A 24,477-nucleotide genomic window follows, 5' to 3' on the forward strand; every position below is an offset into this window, starting at 1 on the left:
TAAAAATAATGTGGGGGTGTCCCCTGCAGGTTCCATGCCTTAATATCGCTGCAAAAATATAGCAATATTTTTGTATGGCGATATTTTTGCGGGGATATTAACACATGGAACCCTTGAGCCATGCCGCCAGCTTGCTATACCAGTCTTTCTTCGTTTTTTCAAGAAGCCCAGGCACCTCTCGCCCCATCCTTGTTGTGGTCTGGGTGCAAGCAGTACAGACACATCTGACGTTAGTCTTCCACGAAGACGTTCCTTAGCCCGGATTGGGTGTAGGGCCCGAAAAGTGTCCTTCCCTCCTTTTTCTTCTCCATCATGGCCTGAGGGTGCAAAGCAGGCACAAGACGGCCTTCCAGAAACTTTGATGAATAACCGCCCTTGAGGGGCGCGCAACTTCCCCGAGTCCCTGTTGTGGCTGATGAATATAGGAGCACATGGGCTCCGATGGAACAAAAATAGAACTTTTCCACGAAAAGACTTGGAAAAAAAGTACAAAATAGCTCTGAGAGCAAATCAAGGACTCCCAACATTGAAGCATGCAGTAAAAATCAGAAGATGGCTGCCAGAGGCGGAGCTTAGGGAGAGGACTGTCATTGGATGGGGGCAGTCTGACCCCAGAGGACAGTGATTGGTTTAGAGGAAAAATACAGTTTTAAAGTGAAAGTGAAACTTTTTTGTTTTACCAAGGATTCCCAGCCTGATGACGGTGAATATTCATGAGCATGTGAATCCATGCCAGACCCCATGCTGGAGAAGTGACCACCTCTTACGCAGAACAATCTGATTGATCTGTCTGTGATTACATTACATAACAAAACCTTTTCACTTTTTGCAGTAACGTCTGGTATTTGGTTTTCTTGCCTCCTGCAATAGGGACCTCGACGCGTGAGGGATTGTGGGTACACCGCACGTCACTATAGGGAGAGTGTTACAGACACGCCTGGTCGACGTCCCCTTTTCGACTACGAAAAACAAAATGCAATACTCCGCAGTGACCACTGGATGTCGGACTATGCACAGCATGTGATTCTAAGCAGATTAACAAACATCAGAAATTCATTTACCATGTGGGTAGCTCAAAGTGTCCAAATTCTATGACCTCAGGAGCCAAGCTGTTAAATGGTTGGTATTATGCAGGTGTTAGTACCATGTCTGTGTTGCCCACATTGGTGTAATCCTGTTGAACATTCCTGGTATAATTTGTGAATTACTTTGCAGAGGAGTGGTATTAAGGGGTGTGGGGAGCGTGTGCACATATCCCTGACCTGCTCATCCATAGTGCATTGGCTAGGGACCCTGTTTGTGGGTACCGGGATGCGAAACTAGCATTTGTTTGACTGTTGAAAACAGGTGTATTGATGGATAACTGCATGTTGCAAAGATCTGTTTGAGAGTATTGGTGTTGAGTTCCCACTTGTGTTCTGTTATAAGCACTCTGCATGAAGTGTCCCCTAGACAGTTATGTTCGTCTGGGACATGTTGAGCTTGAACGTAAATATTTTTCGGGATGCAACCAGCTCCAAATTCTATGCAAGCAAAGACATCTTCCTTCAGTGTGTAACTCCTTTGTTAATGTAAAACATGTTGGTTGTGTGGTGTGTATTTATGAGAATTATGTTTCCAGTCAGTAGGTTTTGAAAAAGAGTAAAGTGCCATTTTGATTGCTTGCAATCCCAATCTGTATGCTTGACCACTTCCATTTGGTTGTGAATTTTTGGCAATGTGCCCACCAACCTTTCAGAGAAGCGCCGGTTGTGATCGTAATTCGTGCTGGCGGTTTAGTAAAGGTTTTTCCCTTTAACATAATCTCCAGTGACCACCATTGCAGACTTTTTACAATTGCTTGCAAGACCAAAACTATATTCTTGCACTCTCGCCGGGCTTTTGATAATGTTGATCTGCCAGCCCCTGTTGGGTTGGGCACAAGTTGATGCAGGCATACAAAATAATAATGATGCTAAATGCCATCAAGCCCAAGAGTTATTACCTTTCTGACTGTTATCAGTCGAACCTCTGAATAAAATGTGCCTGTATCGCTGATACTCTTTCAAGTGTTCTATAGGCAACTGCTCTTTTGAGTGTTTAGCACTAGTAGTAGTAGGAAAGTAGTCTTTTGACTTGATAAGAAAATTGATTTTCTTCTCATTGATTAAAAATCCCAAACTGTAGAAGAAGTTTACAGTATGTTGCGTGTGATGTAGGCACTCTTCTGCACCTCCCCGTTATTAGCCAGTCATCTAGATAGGGGTAGACTGAGATTGCTTTGTGGCGCAGATGCGCTGACACGACTGCGAGCACCTTGGTGCCAATGCAATTCCAAAAGAGAACTTTGAATTGAAAAGGTATTCGCTCTATTTTGAAGCCAAGATATTTGCAATGATCTGGGAACATTGATATATGAAAGTATGGATCTTTCATGTGCAATGTGGTCCCTATTATATTGTGCCAGAAGGGCTGTTTTATTAGATATACGCAGTTGATATGGTGCTGACATGGGCATGTTTTTGTCAAAAGAGTAAATAATATTGTTTTCCTTATCAGAACAGTACTCCCTGGTTAATAAAAGGGGCCCCCTCCCCTTTTTCTAGTCATAGTAGCAACTAAAGAGTCCTACCTTTAAACGTCCCTCAATGTTGAGTGGATCACTAGTGGATGGCTTGTATTTTTTTTCTGGTGTTTATTGGCTTGGTCTGTACCGGGATAAGTAGAGAAGGATAACCCCTTTTTGTATGCTTTTAAGTAGAGGGATTGATTGCGAGAATGACTGCTTTCCTTTAAAAACCTCCTGTATAAAATAAGTGTCATCATTATTCATGCATTTGTATCTTGAAACTAGAAGCCACTCTCTTAAGAGGTTGGTGTAAAGAACTTGATCTTCAGTTGGAGAGGAAGTAATGGGAGGGTCTACATTACCCAGAGATGGAATTGTAGATTGCTCTGGATGAAGGTTGTCTTCGTAAACCGAAATGACGACCTCTGGATGATCATCTTCCTAACTTTCTTCCTCCTCTATGAGCTGTTCCGCCTGCTCTGTATGCGTTTTACTCTTTTTGGATGGGATGACATCCATTGACGTCTACCCTATTCTCTTTGTAGGAAGTGTTTCATAACACTCCATAAAGGATACCATCTTCCCTAGAATTGATGCAAACCTCTCATTGGACCACATTTTTCACTGTGTACTATTCTGTTGCAACACTTTCCTCAGTGGCCCTTCTTCCTCTACATTTCCTTCTGACTCTAAGGTAGAGACAAGGCCCTTCATCTGCCTAACAGCTAAATGTGTGCCTTTCCATTCCACAGACGTTGAGGAAGAAGTCTTATGTTCTATCTTTCGCAACATATTTTTCCATGCTCGGCTTCGCGCAGTGTAGTTTTATTTTTTTACACGTGCGTCCAGTGTTCAATTATTGCTTTATGCCTCGGCATAGAAACAGATTGATCAGACGTAGTTTTAGGTCGGGTATCGTCTGACTTTGTTTTGGACCTACGTTAGTTGTTAGCAGCCTTTTAGACGGCAGTTGTAGCTTCCACAGCACAACTTGACATCAGCTCTAAGGAGCTGGAACCGACTGTGAAGAAACATTTTGTTCATTCCTGGTTTTGCTCTTTGACGTCACCATCAAAGCTGATGCTCACCTCTTCAGCATAGAGTTCTTCTACGGTGGTGGGAGTCTCTGCGATTGTCTTATCTGCCTGCATAACATAGGCTGCCCACCATTTGGTACGATGCTCCTTAAGAGTTTTTGGAGCTTGCAGGCTCGACACAGAGAATCGTCGTGGTCTCTTGGAAGACAATTATTGCACACACAATGCACGTCTTTCCAGGGAAACTTGGTGCTGCTCACTGGGCAAAGTTAAATTGTGTATGCGTCATGTGGCAAGAAAGTGAACAAGCTTAAATAGGTAAATCTACGTGGGAATAGAGGTATTCTATTAACTGGACTTGAGTGTGAAAATTGTCACTCTCCACCATTCTCCCTACTGAATCGCCTTTCCGTGTGGGGTGCCTTTCGTAATGATGTCGTTCTAGACCAATGCAGTTCACATTGATAGTTTGGAAGAAGATGAGATATGTTTGACCTCAATATACTTTGAGGGACTCCATAATTCGTACTTGAGAAATACGGTGACTGTGCATTTAGTGTTGAACCGTAATGTTGGTAAAAATCTATCTGAGGATGTCTATGTGTGAAGGATCATGGGTCCGCACAGGTAGAGTAGGGATAGTGTTCAAGGTACGCCTCTGTCGATGCTAATTTTCAAATTCGAAAACAAACACGTAATACTATACACCAACCACCAGACAGCGGCCTAAGCAAAGCATGTCAATCAAAGCAGATTTGCAGGCCTTAGAAATATGTAAAATTTTGCTCAGTTTCCTTAGTATGAAAGAAATCTCTGATGGTTGCCCCGACATAAGTGTCCTGCTGCTATATTGTTTCTTCAATCATGCCTTTTCAATATTCTACCCATGAGTCGTTTTTCAGCATCATGTTGCACCTCAATGCCATGTAGGCTTTAAGCAGCATATTGTGTCACTCTGCCAGGCAGTCTTATGGTGCTGTGTTTCTGACCACTAGCTGCATCTTGTTTAAATACTTGATGTCATTTTTTTCTGCGCTATATTCTGTGGTAATTAGTCACCAGTAGACTTTTTCAGGGGGCGCATATATTTGGGGTGAAGTGATTTTCTGATTTATGATGACCCCTGCAACATCCCACTGAGCTCAACTTGTTCTTTTGTTTCTCAACGCCATGTCTTTTCTTGCATACTTTTTTTTAAGAGTGATGGTATGTGGTGGCCTTTTATCTGAGCACTGTGGTTATGTGAGACCGCTGCTTTTCATCCAATGGCTGTCTTCATTAAACATAAGAGGCTCACTCTCTCCGAAGCCTGCCTCCATATCAGACACCAAATTGTCATTTAGCTGTTCCATCCTAGTTGTTCTGACTGTGCCAAGGTGTCATCTCTCCCAGCCTCCACAGTGTGGGCTGCACAGCATCTTTTCATTTGTGTCTTAGGTCGGAATTGTTTGCAAACCTAGAACTTGCTTTCACCATGCTCCCTTGGAAGACACCTGTTGCACATCTTCTGTTAGTCTATCCAAGGGAAACTGTCTTTAATGGATGGAACGAACTTAAATGTAGTTTTGCACCTGGGCCCAAGCAATAAAATCACAAAAAAATTGCATTTGTTCTGGATTTGACCTGTTTTCTGATCAATCACCACAAAGTTTAAAGCCATCAGTCTTCCGTCTGCTCTCCCAACCGTGTAAAAGAAACCAATGGCAAAGACAACAATACAAGGCACGAATGATCTAGTTAGAGCATTGTTGGTAACTTGTATACACCACACAGGGATCTTATTACTGATCCACCCCTGTTGACACCTAACAAAGTTTAGCAAAAACGTACACTACCTTGGGCCAACCACTAAATGGAGGCCAATGCACAGCATGTTAATCCAAATTCCCAAGCGACAAAAACAAACCGACCCCACCATTTCAACACTAAGGCCCATATTAAGTTTGCAAACTGAATAAATTACAAAGGGAAGCTCGTCCTAATGTATCTCCTTCAGAATCTTCGTCAAGACAGCAAAATATGATATGATAGGTCATTTATAACACGCTTGTACACAAGTGCTTCTAGGCGTGGCAAGACAAGGAAGGGGGAACAGGAGGACAAAACAATGATCTTACTAGGCCTTGCGTCATTCAGATCGCGCACGTGCGGCGGGGAGGGGGAGAAGTGCCAGTTAGTTTGGGGTGGAGGGGAGGAGCGTAAGTAGCTCGTAAGTGCTTTGGGTAGTGGCTTGTGAGTCAGGGGACTATAGGGTTGCAGATACAGTCCCATAAGTGGTTGGGAGGCCAGGAGGCAGTGCAAGAACAACTGGTCGTGCAGGAGCCTAGTCCTGTAAGTTCAGTGGGTGGCCAGGTAACCAGAGTGCACACTAAACATCGACATCAGCAAGGGAGCAGGAGAGAGAAAGCAGAAGCGAAATGGAAGGTTGTGAGTTGCTTCCGGAACCTTAGATGGTCGTGCTCAAGTTTGAGAGAGGCAGTGAGGCTGTTCCAGAGGGAGGCCCCAGCCGAAGAGAGAGATCTACCCACCATTCTCTGCCTGGAGAAGCCACTGACCATCAGATTTGGAGATGGATGAATGGAGGGCTCGAGAAGGAAGAGGTTTAGGAAGAGAAAGTTGGGTGTACTGTGGTCCCCGGCACCAGAAAGCCTTGTGGACAATGCAGAGGGTCTCGAACTTGATCCTTGCAGCTACAGGGAGCTAGTGGAGAGATTTCAGGGCTGCAGAGATACGATCCCTGGGATTGAGGCCAAGGACAAGTCTCACAGTTCTGTTCTGGATTAGTTGCAAAGCGCCAAGAGTAGAGGAAGGCAGATTTAGAAAGGGGCTGTTACAGTAGTCCAGCCTAGAGAGGTCCAGGGCTCTGGAGACAGTGAGCTTCTGGGGGAAAGAGAGCAAGGGAGAGATGCAGAGGTTGTGAAAGAGCCCAGAGCAGGGTCTAGTAGCATCAAAGTGAAAGTTTAAGTCTCTGAGTAGGAGAAATTGAGAAGTAGCGGCAAGGAGCAGACCGCCCATTCGGAGAGGATGAGGGCGACCTGGCCAGGCGGCCTTTAGATGGTGGCCACAGTGAGAGAGAGAGGCCAGGAGAGATGTAGAGTCTGCAGACCAGGAATTCAAAGCAGCAGTAGGCCTGTGTAGGAATGACAGAAGCATGGATCGACTCAGGGAAAATCCGGGCTATTACCCCACCAAGAAGGTTGCTTGTGGGTTCGGAGAGCATCTTGTAGCCATCAGGGAGGAGAGTGTCAAAACTTGTGACAGAGCTGACCGCGAACCAAGTCTCTGTGAGACTGAATACATCCAAATCAAGCTCTTCCAGGAGACAGCAGATGTTCGAGGAGTGTTTGACAGCAGAGCGAGAGTTAAGAATAGCGACGTGGAACAGATTGACACCTTTGCAAAACTTCCGTGGAGGGGTACAAGCATGGGATAGGCCCTGCAGAAGATTTTTAGGTGCCCGAGAATGGGCAAAGGATGAAGGAGGAGGAGAAGGCAGGGTAGTCAGAGGAGGAAGAGAGTGCCTGAGAGGTGGCGGAGGGAGAAGGCAGAGCGGCCAGATAAGCAGCAGAAGGAGCTAGAGAGGTGGCGGAGGAAGGAGGCGGCAGAGCAGACAATAAAACAGTGAAGGGTGTAAGGGAGGCGGCAGAAGAGCCAGAGAGGGGTAGATAGGAGTAGCAGGAGAAGAAAGGTAGTTGATGAGACACAGGAAACATCTATCGAAAAAAAAGGAGATTGGCCTGAGGGCCCTGGACCAAGACGGTACCATTTAAGTAGACATTAATGATGGTGTTGGAGGTGTGGAAGGGGGCCAGGAGGGCACCCCACCGAATGCCAACATTAACGGGGGAGGAGGAAAAAGGAGAGAGAACAGACCATATGAGGGGTCCATAGGCATGGAGAAGGAACGCCAAAGAGAATGTTGGTGATGGTCTGTCTGGAGGAAGCACTGGTGTATGCATCACCGATAGGGAGGCCTGAGTTGGAGACCAGGATGTCCCTTTGAGCTTCTCCCTCCCAGACTTTGTGAGAGGGATAGGATAGTCGATAGAATAGCAGTTAGAGTAGATAAGGGAGCAGAGAGCACCATAGAGGGTGTGGGGCGGAGAGTGGGGGGGCCCAAGCAGGAGAGGGGGGGGTCAAACGCTAGGGGCAAACAGGAGGGAGGTACACAAGGGGGTCACACACAGCACAAGAGGGCAACAGGTACATACAACACAGATCAAGAACACTGGACCCTGCAAGGTCTTAGCGTGGGTGAAGACGAAGAGTGCAGGCAAGAAAAGTACACTACAATGGAACTCAAGGTCATAAAAATGAAAGTATAGTACAAAAATACAAAGCAGGAAGTTGAGAGACCCTTGAGGGGAGGAAGAGAAAGGCATGGATGCAGCACGTAACAATACAATAGAACCCTACATACAATAACACACACAGATGGTATAAATAACCTATCATATCATACAAGGAAACCTGGAAGTAACGAGGAAATGCAGGTAGTTCAATGGAATGACAATACAGTAGTGAAAACGATATAGTGGAATGACAAAACAATGGTCACAGAACGTAAGGGACAGTTATGTGGGGAGAATGCAGAGAGGGATGCGTGGAGAGCAACGCAGAAAGGAATGCGCTATGTCAGGCGATCAGGTTGTGAGGGGGGCGCAGGCGCGGATGCAGGCCCTAAGTTGTGAGGGAAGCGAGTGAGGGAGGTGAGAATGGCAGAGCAGATTTCAGGGGGAATGCGAGTGCAAGCCGGAGAATGGGACAGGCGCGCAATGCCTCTTAAGGGTATGTAAAGCTCTACATTTAGATGCAAGCAATGAGAACATTGCTTAAGGTGGCTGCATTTCCTGTGGTGGAATGTGCTTTGGCTTTCCAGGCAAAGTTCTGCCTGTCTTTTGGTAACAATTATTAATTCAAGAAACAATCAGTCTTGTAAACCCATTACTTGGGGGCTGCAAGGTCGACCGTGCCAAAAATGAGTTAAAGAAAAGTGCTTTGTTTTTCTTGTGTATATGCGTCAATAGAATTTCAATGCTCTTTTCGGGGGCTGGGGGTGTGTGTGTGCAATAAGTCTGTTCAACTGGCATATAGGGGTTAGGGAAAATATTGTCCGGTTTACAGGGAAATAGAAGATTGCCTTCTTTCCAGCCTAGCACAGTCTCTTAAGTGCTGCATTGACGGTACAGAAGTTCAGAAATGGCTCGAAAGAACACAATGCCATCTCCTTGACTCAACAGAAGAGAGACACCAGGATTTCCTGTCAAATATTATAAATCTATATGAAGTAACAAAACAGGCACACAATTGGGAAAGGCAACATTAACTTTGAAGTTGGAGAATGCCTTTGCTGGGGTGTGTGAGCATTTATTTACAAATCTTTGTAGGGATTTTATGGATTTATATAGGACAAACCAATGATTAAAGCATTTTATCAACCTGATTCACAAGAACAAATAAAATCAATGGCAATAGTTCATTCTGACTGAAAAAGCATGTACCAAAGGGAAAAGAGATTAGAATGAATAATGGGAAGCTGGAACAAGAGAGGAAAAAGAAATAAAACTAGTGAGTTAAAAAAAATAAACACTATACACCACTCATTCCGTGTTGAAAGGCACCAAAAGGAGAATGAAAAACTGTGCCAACAATTAACTCCACAATAATCAGGCCGTATAATCTAACAATTTAGGCAAGCAAATGGGCAGAATACTGTTTGTTCGGTTCTTAGGAGCACATCAATACAGCCCAAATAGGAAAAAAAAAAAATTACTTTGTGTTGGTCCAAGGGACATATTTGCAAGCCACTGGGGCAGTCAGGTCCATCAATACATTTCAGGAACATCCCCAGCAATGCTTAACATGACCCATAGCAATCCTCAAGAACTGCAGATATCTTGTTCATATATACTGCCGACCAATGACGAAAGTCGGGACACCCAGCACACTTGGTCTACACTCTCCGGTAATGCCTGCTGGGTTCCCATCACATGACGCAAGAGGGCTCAGGAACCGCCAACTCCTTCATCGAACACTGTCAATTCTGAAGTCACCAAAGATGCCAGCAAATGAAACTCATACGAGGGCTAAAAGCAGACAACTAAGCATTCAATGGATATCCCAGTCAGCTACTTGTAAATACTGCAATTAGCAATTTTAGGTTACTATTGATAGTTCACCCATTCCTCTGCCAAGGCTGTAATTTTAAATGAGAGCAAGCTGGATATCTTCTTGAGACATTTCCCCCACCAGTTGGGAGAGGAACCAAGTGATGAGGAATGCAATTTTATCTGGGAAATCCTAGAGGGGGCTGGGATAACAGGAGCATCGAGTAGATTGCGATTGGCCAGCAGCTTGCAAAGCCTTGCCCAGAACTGGGCTATAATTGAACTTCTCTAAATAAATACTTTAAAACAAACAATACATAGTAAGGACCATGAGAAGGCCTTTCTGCAGGTGGTGAAATTAGATTTTCTGCCTTCAAAGAAGTTGAAAGGTGATCTAAAGACAATCTGATGAACAGCTAGCATCATGAATTTGTATTTCTTGACCCACTTGATGGCCAGTATGAGATCCAGAAAGGGCATGGTATCGATTTTCTGACCTTTATTTTGTACCAGGAAAAACAAAGTAAAGTAATGTCCCCCTTAAATGGAGGATGTTAATTTCTTGCTGTAGTCTGCCTAATGTGATAAACTCAGTCAGCCGATTTATGGGAGGCATGCAGGATTTCAGTCTCAATGTGTACCTCAGCTGGTCAATGTTGAGAACCCCACATATCAATTGTGATGTTGCCTGAAGCTAAGGCATGATGCTTGATGCCTCCTACCAGGGTGCGCTTGAGTAGAAGGAATGGAGTTGAGTCACTGAGGCTTTTGGGCATGTTAAACCAGCCATGCAGCAACCAAGGAATGAGCGCACTCCCGATATAATTTTTTGTCTCTGGTGGAACTGAGGCCTTTGGCCTTGAAGTTGCCCATAAGAGACTTGAACACTCTGCTGATAGAAACTGACTCGGTGGGCTTTGGAGTCCTTTTATCCAGATGCACAGGTTTGAGTGCATCCACTTTGCTCTTCATTGTTTTGATGTCCTCTTCCACAAGAGTCCGATAAATGACAAGGGGAGGAGAACCAACAAAAGGAAGGTTCTCAGTTTTATGTTCTTCAGATCCCAGTGATGTCAACCTCTGTTATCAACATCTACGGGAAAGACTAAGACACTATTCTCTGGATGCCACATCCACAAGGTTTGTTGTGGCTCTGAACACATGGCCTCTCATCCCCCTCATCACCTCAGGGGTGTGCTCTTCTTTGCCCACAGGCATTAACTGTGCCAGTTGTTCAATCAGTTCCCACAACGACTTGTCACGATGTCTTAAGAAAACTACGGCCACAGCCACTCAAAGCGTAGTGCTTTTAAACACACATTCTTGCCAATTTAATTCATCTACATTTCCGGTGATGCTTAGAGTAAAAATGATGGAGAGCAAAATATTTTCCTTGCAGGCAATACTACCATGTCCTACTTATCCCATGCAGATTTTGTAGGCTTGAAAGAAGCAGGAGAGAAAATGGGCTCTTTTGCTACTTTCACAGAACCATAGCCCAATGCAATAATGAGCCTGGAAAATATAGCACCAATGTGATCAAGTAACACTCCACTGGAAATTCATAAATACACCCACAGCAATGTGGCAAGTTCATTTAAAGGAAATGTTGTGGGCCAATATAATGTTTACTAGAACAGCCATTTGGACATTACTGCTCACTTCACTGGTGGATCAGAATAATTTGAAGCAGGCTAGAGCAACTTCACAGCACAGAAAAACATTAGGCTGAGACCTACTCTGGAACTTAGACAGTACATCGGCTCACCTTCAGAAAGATCTTGAACACCTTTTAGTTCAAACAACGTTAATAAGTCATGGACAGACACTTGTTGTGTGAACTGTGAGGGGTCAGAAATGCGAGACATACAAATAGATAAGAGCTTTCTCACAATTAACCATTTTTTAAAAATAATAAGGTAGAGCAAAATGCCTTGCTTACCCTAACCTAAAGGGGATTTCCCTGCCTGTCAAACTAAGACTAAATGAAAACACTAATATCAAAAGGTATCTGTCTGTCACACTTATATTAACCCTGTGCATTTTCGCTTCCTGTGCCATATCCAGCCTGGCCCAGGTAAGCGTGAGTGCGTGTTGTGCCCCTGCACCTCCATAGCACCATCTTGGGGCTGCAAGCCCCTCATTGCCTCCCAACACCTGCGGCAGCTTCCTCCCATTTGTCCCGCCTCCCTCAACCTCCCTCTGGCCCTTACTGGCCATATGCAGCACCATGCCGGCGAGGGCTTAACCCTGGGCATTTTCGCTTCCTGTGCCATTTCCATCCTGCCCAGGTAAGCATGTGTGCCCGTTGTGCCCCGGCCCCTCCATAGCACCATCTTGGGGCTGCAAGCCCCTCACTGCCTCCCAACACCTGCGCAGCTTCCTCCCATTTGTCCTGCCTCCCGCAACCTCCCCCTGGCTTCTCTCCCTCCTTGTGCCTCCTAGCCCGCCCGTGAGCCTGATTGGCTGGGTGATTGACCGGGGGATTACCCAAACTCACCGACCCTGGGCAGCCCTCTGCCCAGCAGCCCCTTCGGTTAAGGGCCCCAAGGCAAAGGGCGGCTCCTACAATGGCGGCTCCAAACAGTGTCAGCTCCAAACAGTGTCGGCAGGTGTCCGCAGGAGAAGCCAATGAAGCCAGCAGTTAATAGACACCAACAAAAACTAAGTGTGGCATGGGTGGGGTGTAGAGCAATTACTCTACACCAAAAAAAAAATGCCACTCTACCCTACCTTCCCATAACGTAGACTGCCATAGACTTAGCCCATGCATACTTTTGTGACTACCAGCTGGATTTCATCCATGACAGAATTAGAAATGTTGCCCTGCACTGTGTTCTAACATACTAGTCAATGTTAACAAGTGTCAAACCAGGAGGGAATTGGGGACGCCAGCCTGCGTCACATCTAGATAGGTTTGTGATTGTCGGCATCTGACTACTTGGATGGAATTAGGAAGGTTTAGCATACACCGTACTTGATAGAACTCTGATTGAAATGTTAGAAATGTGAATGTAGGCATGCACAGCACTTAGAATTCTTAGTTTTGGCCTGCCTCACGTCTAGATGGGATTATGAATGTTAGCAAGCACCATACTTAGATGAAACTGTAAATGTTAGTATGTGCCACACATTGAGAACATTAGCCCGCGCCGTACCTAGATAGGATTGTGAAGGTTAGCGAGTGCCACACTTAGAGAATTATGTAGGTCAGCAAGTGCTACATTTAGAAGTGTGAATGCTTACATGTTAAATGTCATATAACCCACTAACCAATACAAACTCAAACTCCCTGCATACTCATCTTAAAAAAAAAACTCACACAACCATCTCTCGCACAACAAGCTGCACGCACTTCACCACACTGCAACAACACATAAACCTCACCAACAGCACACGCGGACTGACACCGATACAATACTAGCACCAACGCTCAGCACCCAGTGTCTACCGTGTTGAAGCTGCCAACAGTACACCACTCCTCTCACTATCCTACTCCCTCTTCACCTCACTAACCCATCCCGCCTTCTCATTTACAGATCCGCCTGGGGACCAATTCCCTTTGTTGAAGGTGCGCTATATAATTACCTTTAACATAACATTAAAAAAAATTATACAGGTATTATATGGCCGCTTCAACTCAACAAAATAACAGTTATTTGTAAACAAACTTGGCAAATATGTATCCTTGTAACCAGGTCGGATCCCCTTCCACAGGATCAATTCTGGATTTTCTAAACCAAAGTTCAAATCAAGAAAGTCCTTTTCAATAGCCAAGTTACCACTCTTCAAAATAATGGTCATCAACAAAATTTAGTCAGCATGGTTTTAGCACAGTTCATCATGACACATTAGTGGGCTTGCCACTTTGTTTCCACCACAACCTTCTACCACACTGCAGTACTTTAATTGTCTTCATCCTGGTCCACTAACCTGTCAGGACTAACGACTAATACCCCCTTTCCTGGTATACTTGCCTGCCATGATAAATCTCCTACCACTACTACAAGTAACTCTGTGGTGATGCTTGCACTGCTTCAGACTTTTAAAGTCAATTAAAGGCGGCTAGAGTAATTCCGCTTTTGAAAAAAACGTCCCTCGACCCTAGTACTTTGTCCAATTTCCGCCCTATTTCTCTTCTACCTTTCTTGGCTAAACTGCTAGAATGACTGGTGTCACCTCTACTTTCTACATTTCTGGAATCTTCTTGCTTGCTTGATTCTGTTCAATCAGGGTTTCGTCCAGGCAGAGGGACAGTGAGTGTGCTGGTCGCCGTCCAGGATGACATGGCCAGGCTGGTGGATGCAGGTGGAGTGGGAGAACTGATACTATTAGATCTCTCAGCAGCTTTCGACACAGTCGACCACTCCAACCTGCTGTATCGCCTTGCCCAGTTGGGTATATCCAAGCAGGTGCAGGCCTGGTTCACCTCCTTTCTGGTGGATCGCACCCAGACCCTCTCTAGGTCTCCTTTTCTTTCCGCCCCTTTTGTACCTCAGCTGTGGTGTCCCACAAGGCTCCTCTTTGTCTCCCATTCTGTTCAATATATACATATGGGCCCTTGTGTATCACATCCACTCCTTTGGCATCAGATGTTACTCGTATGCAGACGACACTCAGATCCTGATCCGGCTGGATCTTGATCGGGATGAGATATCGTCTTGCCTGCGGGGATGTCTGGCGGCTGTGGGAGATTGGATGGACCACAATTGGCTCAAACTGAATGGGGACAAAACTGAGGTGATGGTGGTGGGTTGTCCTCCTGATCCCTCACTTTGGGTGTCTTCATTCTGGCCTCCGTCCCTAGGTCCCCTGCCCTCCCCGGTAGACAAGGTTAGAAACCTTGGGGTTATACTATCTGCTTCATTGTCTATGGACAAGCAAGTAACAGCCGTATGCCAAGCTGGTCATTTTCAACTCAAGACACTTAGAAAGGTACTCCCTATAACCCTGCCCCTCTGTACCCTCCTGTAGTGGCGGCTTTGGTGATCTCATGGCTGGATTATTGTAACTCCCTTTATTTGGGTCAACCCAAGGGAGTTATCTGCCGGCTTCAACGGCTTCAAAATATGGCCGCCTGGGTTGCCACCGGCTCCCCTTATGGAGCCCATATATCTCCAGTACTTTGAGCACTGCATTGGCTTCCTGTAAACCGACAGATTATTTTTAAGTCACTATACACTGTGCACCGGGCCATACATGGCCAAGGAGCTGAATACCTTCAGGAGAAATTCTCGCCATATGTGCCTTTTCCATCCCTCCGCTCTGCCTTGGCTGACCTCCTAATGGTGCCCGGTTATAAACGGACCAGGGTTGGAGGACGTGCCTTTACTGTGGCTGCCGTAGTATTGTGGAATGGCCTTCCAATGACCATAAAGAAAATTCATAGCTACTTAGCGTTCAGGAAGGCCATAAAAACACTTATTTTCTAGGGCTCTTTGGCTTCACTAGGATCCTCTCACCTCAGCACCATGATACCTTTGGGTGACCGTGCGCTTTACGAGTTGGATTAACATAACAATAACATAACTTTCCACACTTATATCCTCAATGTGGAAAGGTAACCAAAGAAAACTGCTTCTTGGAAAAGTCTAACTTTCAACAACAATATTGGGGTTTACAACTTCTTCCACAAGAGTACATTACACAATGACACAGTTTGTTCCACTGATTTCACACAGGTTATATTCTTCTCCCCCTTGGTGATTTCTACATGGAGGGCTTCTCTCTCCTGCCACCTTTGAATTTCTTCCACACCACCAATTAACTTCTGATAATGTCTTGTTCAGGTTTCTCTTTTAAGAAAGCGGTCTCACACCTTTGTTTATAATTGTCCTTCTTTGATTTAGGCAATGCTTGTTATTTTCCCTTTTAGGTAATCTCCCTTTTTGTAGATTACATTCATCTGGTTCAAATGCTGCTCCCTCTTTACTTTGGCAATGATGGTCACAATACTTCTTCACTTGGTATCTCTCAATATAAGCGTTACACTCGGCCTCCCTCAATATAAGCGTTATGCCAAAAATGCTTCAATTCATTAGTTCGGTATTCAAACTAATTGCTTTCAGTCAGAGGTCTATTACGGGGTGCCCCAGGTTTACCTAGCAAAAGCCAACTCACTGGTCTTTCCCTGTGCGCCCATTCGAACCGCTGCTGCTTTAACTTCTCTCGTCGGTTCCTGGGCGTCTGACAGCTCCAGTCACACCCACGCAGACTGCGCCTTCTCCAAAGGGAGCATGTCTTGCTCCTCACATACTACGATGAACACCATCCACCAGAGTAGGACACAGAGTTAGGAGAGCATCTCTCTCCTATGGGACAGCTCGTCTCTGCAACGCCTCCCGCTGCGCAATCTCTGCATTTCATAGTCCCAACTTCTACGACTCTCACAGCTTCCCGCTGCTCCCACTGCTGCTGCTGCCTACTGCTAATGGCCTGCACCTGAAGGAGTTTTAAATATTTAAAAGTCCTACTCAGGTGTATGTCATTAGAAACACTAGACTGAACACTGCAATTCTGCACCTCTGAGCCCCTCTTCCTCGTCCCAGTACCTATAGCATTATGGGACTTGAAGTCACCAATGTTCTTGTTCCTTTTAACATCAAAGGCTTCCATTTTACAATTGGCCATTAAAACGGTAGGATTATTGGATCTTCGGGATTGTAACGGATTTCATTACAGAAAATGCTATTTTACCAACCCCAAAAAAAAAAAAATCCCTTATCTTTTGTTTTGATTTTTGGGCACTCCCTACCCCCCTGTTTCTCTGTAAGCCTAAGCCCACCCCAAACCCCATTCCCGCCCATTTTACCCCCTTATCCCACCCACCACATACCTTTTTACCAAATTACGGTATTTTTTTCGCTGTTCATGGTTTCGGTAAAAAATAATGTATTAAGTATAATACATGGGATCATTAGGGAAGTTGGTTAGAGGGTGCTCCCAATTCTCCTGACCCGAGTCCCCACCCATGTAATCCTCCCTCAGAGCCCACCTCCTAACCCCCATCCCCCTCTGGGTCAGGAAGCATCTGCCTCTCCCTGCCCAAGTGAGAAGGGCCTCGGGCCAGGGTCTTTGGGATGATCACCTCCGATTTGACGCAGAACACTTAGCAAATCAGCACAACAGTTATACAGATTCTGCAAAATAAAGGTATAAAATACAGGTGAATATCATCTAGCAATTATATCTAGCATTTAATATTTAAAACCCTTTTGCATATCCTTTGAAGCTGGACCATGGGCTACGTTGTGATTGAGGTACTGATTCCAAGAACTGTGAATGTAGGTACTTTAAGCAGTGACTGGGTGGGGAAGATTGTCCAGCTCCTTTAAGAATTCACTAAAATGATGAAACCTTTGACAGTGAAGCATGCCTATTGGTAGTTTAACCCTATCATTTATTTGCGCCAATACCAATGACTACTGCTTAAACAAAAGCCTCCGGGGAGTTATATTTGCAATATTTTCTTTCAATACTGTTTCAGTGAAAAAAACGCAGTAGGGTATTTTCATGTTTATTGGAGAACCATACCCGGTGTGAACTTGGTTAATTATAGCAAATGCATAATAAGTGTTCTAATTTCAGATAATTGCTGAACAGAAAGTATCCATCAAAAAAATACAAAACCAAACAACAACTTTTTAACTCTGAAAACATTACAAATTACAAAGCAAATGCAGCAAAAGACCACAGCACATGAATGTCTACCACCAAAGAAAATAACCTAATTCCATACTAAAATTCAGGTAGCTTGAAAGTGGCAGTTATTTTTAGATCCTACCATACTAGTAAACGTGCAGTTGCAATCATTCGAAATAAATGAAGCACCCAAGGAAAAAAGTCCAACTGCCGGGAATCTGTATAATCTAAACAACCCACACAAAAGTATGTCTGCAAACGTAATAATTGGATGGTCCTATACCAACAGAACATGCCAGAACACACAGGAGTGGAGGAATGTACCCAGATCCCAGCATCAAATGCTGGTCAGCAAAAACTCCACTATGTGCAACATTCTCAAATTTGGGACCAATACATTTGAAGACAGGAACTGCTTGAAAATCCCAAGGCAAATTCAACTTCACCCCCCCCCCCTCAAATCCAGCAACTATTAAACCTAATCTTATGTAAAATAGAACCAGAGCAATACTCACTGGTAAAGGTAAGGGATTAGATAAGGAATGTTGCGGTGAGGATCTGGCCACAGGTGGCACACTTCTACCAGGACTGGTTCCTGGACCACTCCCGCCAGCAAACTGCCCAAAAAAAACATGCATGTAGAGATCAGAAAGACATCCATTAAGTCGGAAGCAGACAACACATTGACTTGAAGCTCTACTGCTATCCAAACAAAATATCAGCACATCCAATCAAATCTGGTTTATGCTTACATTTAATCATCACTAAATGATTTTGTGGCATTGGCCAGTGAACACATCCTAGGTGTCATGGTAGAAAGCTAAGTCTAGTACATTTTTGCTTATGGCGTGGGAGTAGAAATGCAGTTGGTTGTAGCCCATTGGCAACACTAGTTCTCGCAAACTCTTAATAATTGTGCCTATTTAAGAAATAAAGACACGTTAATAGCCAAAATGTCCCTATTTTAAAGAATCCTCCAAACCTTGGGTTAAGCATTGGCAAACCAAGAAAAACAGGCCATCCCCTCACTTCCTTGGTTCACGTAGTGCTAATTGATCAAGTGATTAATGAAAAAAAGGCTACACAGTTAACAATATTTTGTATGAAGAAATGTATGTATATATGAAATACACATTATATCTTGCTAAATATCAGTAAAGAGTATTGATGCGGGTGACAGTTAAGTTAGTTAGGTTTAGAAAGTAGCCATTTCTTTTTAAGGAAATGAATGAATTAATTATATTTTATTTATATCGTGCTCGTACACAAGTGTTTCAGAGCACGACCAGGAAAAAAGGCAGGGGAACAACGGAGAAACAAAAAACAAAACAGCAATCTTACTAGGTCCAGGGACATCTAAGAAAGCGCAGGTACATGGCAATGTTCGTTAGTCACTACCCTATATGATAGCAGGGATCGGAACATGAATTGGTCGAGCAGAAGCTAAAAGCAGCTCCTGGATATCCGGCATCATGCACTAAGCAGAGGTTAACTCTGGGAAACAAGGAGCTAGTATCAAGATTCTCAGGCTCTAAGTGGGTTCCTTGAGTCTCAATGCATGGCTCACCTTGTATATCTGTGGTCTTTCTGGAGTAAATATTGGCCTGATCCTTCGGTAATCCTTGGGCACATAAAGCTAGGGTCTATCCCTGTGGGAGGCCAGCCTTTAGACGGATGGTACAATCTGCAGACGGATCAACCCCAGAAAATAGCCCAATTGGCTCTGGAAGGGGGAAACCCTCTGGGGAATAAAACTCCCCACTGATGTGTACATTCCAGTAACCGAGGATGACAGTCGGGAGGGAGACTGAAGAAGAATACAGACAAGAACAGGGTAAGTACCAGGAAGATCAAAGAATCAGGAGGCACTGGACGAGCTGGAGAAGTAAGGAGGAACGGAACGGAGATCAAGGAAAAAGGACAGAAATTTCTAAAAGCGTACCTGCAAAGCAAAGCGGTGTGACGCTTTGCTCTGAGGACTGAATGTTGATATACTTCCAGAGTTGGCACGAACGTGCGCAATGACGTTAGTCTCAGAAAATACTAGACCATCAAGCGTAGTTGCTTCCTGATCGCATAACGGGCCACTTGAGGGGCAAACAACCTAACTATTACCCATTATGGTTTGAATATGTTCTAGATTTATCCAAATATTCCTTTACACACATTCACCAACACTCAAGAGTTAATGACAGAGAGGTATGTTTGTATGGAACCAGTTACCATAGGAATCAAAAGTAACTCAAGGCAGCTGTAGTGTGAAGCTAACCTAGGCTGCAAGCAGGAGCTAAAAAGAACCCGGTTGATGAGGTCAGTTGCAAGGTCCAGGATCAACCAGGGCTTGATAGGTAATTATTGAGTGCTCCAGGTAGTGCTGTAGGACTTCCCTTAAATGCAGTCTATTCTCTAAAGCAAATAGTGGCAGTGAGCGAAGGTATTTAAATTGACTGATGGGGGTGCTGGTGCTGAGGCTACACCGTCCCTGTTAAGCATAGGCCTCCTGTTAAGTGTAGAGCCAAGAACGAAGATAGTGAGTTTTACTATGGGGCAGTTAACCATTTGGTTTCCAAAAGCATTCTGCTTGAAAACGTCCAACTACATTTCATTGGTTTAAATGTACAGCACCTCTCTACTTTTATGGGGGATTCCCACATCCCCCCACAGACTTCTGCTTCATCCTCCCCTACTCCCAAACTATACCCAACCAAATTCACCTCCTAGGATTTTTCCAAATGCAATTTTGTTGCCGAAGAATTTTTTTCTGGCCATTTGTTTCAGTCTATGGGCATAAGCCCCTTTGAGAACCTCGTGGTTGGGTATCTTTAGCAATTTCCAACTGATCATTCAATGCTCAGGTCAAGATGTGAATGGCGGCAGTTCCCTGTATTCAAGTTCCTCAACAGCAGCAGAGCATCTGTAAGGTTTTTCAATCAAGTAGGGTCGGCAGTGGAGCCACTGGAGATGCAGAGTGAGGAACAAAGAGGTACTGATGAAGATGGGGTGCAGTTTTCCAGTCTATTCGTAATCCTCCTATTGCGGGCTAAGAGGGCTAGCTAAGGCACTACAACTTTTCAGTATCTAGGTGCATACTTTTATTATGTGCAGGAAAGGCGGTGGACTTTCAAGAAGGTATTTAAAATAAGAATGTTTTTATGTGTTTCAGAAACATCAAAAGATCTCCAATTTTCCACAGTTTCAGTGGTAAACGGTTCCAAAGTTTGATTGCTCAGACTGTATGCGATTTGGCATATTCTCTGGATTTGCATACAGCAGGGGCAAATATAGAATATTTACAGGAGGCTCATAGTGGGCAACTAGATGTATACCATTTTAGATGTTTATTTAGATACATTTGAGCAGTACCATGTTGTGAGGCCCAACAATCTATTTAAAGGATATTCTAGATTTTATAGGAAGGCAATCAAAAGTTTTGAGAGCTAGAAAAATGTGTGCATGCTTAGGGACTATCTGAGGTGTAGTGGTTTGAAGTACGAAAGTTATGGATAAGCTAGTTCCTGCTATGAGGGCACTGACTTAATCCATTCTTGCTCCCAAAACAGCTCTAGCAATAGTTGCACAGTGATGCTCCAATTATAAAGGTCTCATCTGTCTCCGTAGCATAACATGAACATTGGTTGATCACAGTATATGAGAAACCTGTGAAGACATGGAGAGCTCAATCTCGAGGACGACTGAGAATCTTGACAGCTTTTGCAGGTTTAATCTTGTGTCCGCCTAAGCTGAATTATGTATAGCATTCGAATATTTTGGTATAACTTGTAGGTGTGCTGAAAATTACGATAGCTGTTTTTTCCTTATTTAGCCACAGTCAATTTTCAAACATCCATATTTCAAAGATTTGCTCGATTTTCGTTTGATTAAATTGGAGGACTTCTTGATAATGATCTGAGTGTCATCAGCATAATTTTGGAATTCCACACTTAATTCTGATAGAACATCCTGAAGCGGGTAAGATAAAGGTTAAGTAAAATCAGTGAAATGCAGGCTGCTCGTGGGACACCAAAATCAACTATAATTGTGTGAAAAGATATTTTATTAGTTTTATCAAAGATGTTCTGTGGTTGAGAACGGAAGAACATGCTCTGTGTTAATTTGCTTTTTAATACATTTCTAATCACTTTTAAATCATTATCTGTATTTTTAGGAGTCTGTTGAGGTGCGGCCACGATTTACTGGCATACAAGAATTTAAATACAAATATTGCTCCAAAAAAGTTTATTTCTGTTTATGTTGCATTTACCTCGCTTTATTCGAGGAAGCTACTCTGGAAAAGCAACACGGGTTGCATTTATTTTACCTTTCAGAAACGCAGCATCATTAGCTCCTGAGCTGCGCTCTGAACTACAACTCCCAAGTGAGTTGTATTTCTCTTAACCCTGTTATACTGTTTACAGGCGCGACAGAGACCAGCCGTTCTGTGTCGGTCCGTGTTGCTGTGCAGACCCATCCCTTTGAGGTAGGACCCTTTTTTTGTAGGTACTATTGAGTGTGATCCCATAGTTTGGTGCATAACCCTTTTTTACTCAGCTGACCACCTATTGTCATTATGGAAAACAACTTTTTGTGCACTATCACATGGCTGTAACCCCGCCCATCTGAGCTCCGCCCCGTGCAGCGCCTTTTTCTATAGCCAGCTCTGAGACCATTTAAGCAATAATAGAGGAAACATTTTTGAGGGGACGGCGGGTGGCCATATGGAGGAAAGGGGACTATGGACTATGAATAAGGTAATCACTATGGTGAGTAACTTTGTTATACTCCTACGTCCCATCCTCTTTCCTCCATACTTGTGGGAGATTCCCAAGCACAACCATAGGTAGTCCGGTGGATGGAAAATCCCTTTACTGGAATAGGTTTTTAAGTACAGCCTGGCCAAATTGGGCATCAGCCCTGGAGCACAGGTCTAAGCAGTAATGCTTACAAAAAGCTGATGGGGAAGCCCAAGTAGCCGCCTTGGCGATGGACTCCCAAGGGACATACTTTTGAAAGGCAACAGCAGCCGCTTTGCCACAAACTAAATGTGCGTGGATGCCATTTGGTGGTTGAAGGCCCTGAACAGTATAGGCCTCAGAAATACATGAGGCAATCCAACGGGAGATGGTTGCCTTGGAAGCTGATTTCCCTTTCCGATCTCTGAATGTAACGACCAGCTGTGAGGAGCCCCTAAATTCACTCGGTCTATCGAGGTAAAATGTTAAGGCTTGTCTAATATCCAAGTTATGCAAGACTCTCTCAGCATCCGATGCTGGATTAGGGAAAAATACAGGCAGGGAGATTGATTGATTCAGATGAAAATCAGTAACCACCTTGGGCAGAAAGGAAGGATGAGTACGTAGCACAGCCTTGTCCTTGTTGAAAGTGTGAAACAGGTGTTCTACAGAGAGAGAGCTTGAAGCTTGCTCACTCTCCTTGCCGATGTAATTGCAATCAAAAAGGCGACTTTCCAGGAAAGTTACTTAAGATCGGTAGTTGCCAAGATTTATGGCGGAACGCGGTGAGAACCACTTTCAGATCCCATTTGTGATGAGGTGTCCTAACCGGCGGAAAGAGATGGAGTACCGCAAAATGTCTATTAATGACTGGATTGGTCAATGAAAAGGAATAGCTGTCCGTGGAAAGGTAGGCCGCAACGGCGGACAAATAGGTCCAACATAGGAGGACATGAATGCCAGAAGCTGCCAAATGCGACACAAAGGATAACACAGTTTCGACCGTACCCTGCATGGGATCGAGCTGCTTAGCTAAACACCAATGGCAAAAGCAAAGCAATTTGCTCCTGTACTGGGCCCATGTAGGAGGTTTCCTGTGAACTTGGATAATGAGCATGTTGTCATCTGACAAATGGAACTGCGCTAGAGATCTGAACTCAGGATTCAGGCCGCCAAGCAGAAATATTGAGGGGGAGGGGTGCCACAACTGGTGATCGCTCTGGTAAAGAAGATTGGGTATCAAGGGCAATCAGATCGGGGACAGACCAACAGATGCTGAAGTTCCGAAAACCAGACTCTGGCTGGCCACCAAGGAGCTATGAACAGGAGAGTGCAGTTTGATGTAGCTCTGAGCTTGCAGAGTAACCAATGAATTGGACGTAATGGGGGGAAAGCATAAGCCTTCATGTTGTCCCACAGAATCTCGAGGGCGTCTCCCAGGGAGGATGCTCCAAGCCTGTTCCTTGATGCATAAAGCGGGAGTTTCCTGTTGGCCAATGTCGCAAAGAGGTCCACCTCCGGAGTGCGCCATTGGTGGAAAAGGTTGGAGAGAACATTGCTGTTCAGTTCCCACTCGTAACTGGCTGCCGATTGGCGACTGAGTGAGTCTGCAGTCACATTGATGTGACATGGAATGTGTGCAGCCTGGAGCCAGAACTTGTGCTGGATGGCCCAGTCCCACATTTATATAGCAAGATTCACGAAAAGAGGTGACTTGGTGCCGCCCTGCTTGCTTATGTAAAACATCGCCACAGAATTGTCTGTGCAGATATGGTCCACTTTGTTGGAGATAGACGGTTGGAAAGCTCTGAGCGCCAGGAACACAGCCAGGAGTTCCAGGTAATGGATAAGAAACTGCCCGTCTTGAGGTGTCCATTGGTCGAAAACTTGGAGGTAATGCAACATCGCTCCCCACCCCAGCAGGGAGGAGTCTGTAGTAACCGTCACTTGTGGACAGGGCTCCTGGAAGGAGGCCCCCACTGAAAGGTTGTTGCGAGGACCACCATTGTAGATCTGCCATCATGCAGGGTGGAACTGGAATCATCTTGGAATCCAGATCGGTTGCCTGAGACCAGCAGCGCCGGAGGGCTAGGTGAGTCCGCCTCATCTTCAAACGCGCAAGAGGAAGAGCTAACACGCCAGAGGCCATGAGACCTAATAGTCTCTGGAACCATCAGGCCGTCATTTGTGAGGACTGGAGGAAGAGCTGACATGTGGTCGATAGGTCTGCAATCCTGTCTGCCATTAGAAACACCTTGGCACTGACTGTGTTCCAATGGAAAACCAGGAAGATCAGGACTTGAGAGAGAATGATTTCCGCCAGTTCGCCGACAGCCTGAGTTGGAACAGGAGCTGAAGGTGAGACTGAAGATTGGCCAAAGAAGTCTAAGGGCACAGACTGCGCAGGAGCCAGT

General features: G+C 44.8%; 1 protein-coding gene across 3 annotated transcripts in view; it reads right to left on the bottom strand.

Annotated features, from left to right (window-relative positions):
- Window positions 1-24,477, bottom strand: part of TLK2 (tousled like kinase 2) — a 2,257,819-nt gene that overhangs the window by 1,660,977 nt on the left and 572,365 nt on the right. For 2 of the 3 annotated variants that reach the window (XM_069634151.1, XM_069634150.1), the window contains exon 6: window positions 17,849-17,950. The exons of the other annotated variant lie outside the window; for it this stretch is intronic. In XM_069634151.1, the coding sequence (XP_069490252.1) occupies window positions 17,849-17,950 (102 nt within the window). The remainder of the gene's footprint in view (window positions 1-17,848; window positions 17,951-24,477) is intronic. 3 annotated transcript variants of the gene reach the window in all.

Source organism: Ambystoma mexicanum, chromosome 13 (assembly GCF_040938575.1).
Source record: "Ambystoma mexicanum isolate Mex_15411 chromosome 13, UKY_AmexF1_1, whole genome shotgun sequence".
In the NCBI taxonomy this organism is placed as follows: domain Eukaryota; kingdom Metazoa; phylum Chordata; class Amphibia; order Caudata; family Ambystomatidae; genus Ambystoma; species Ambystoma mexicanum.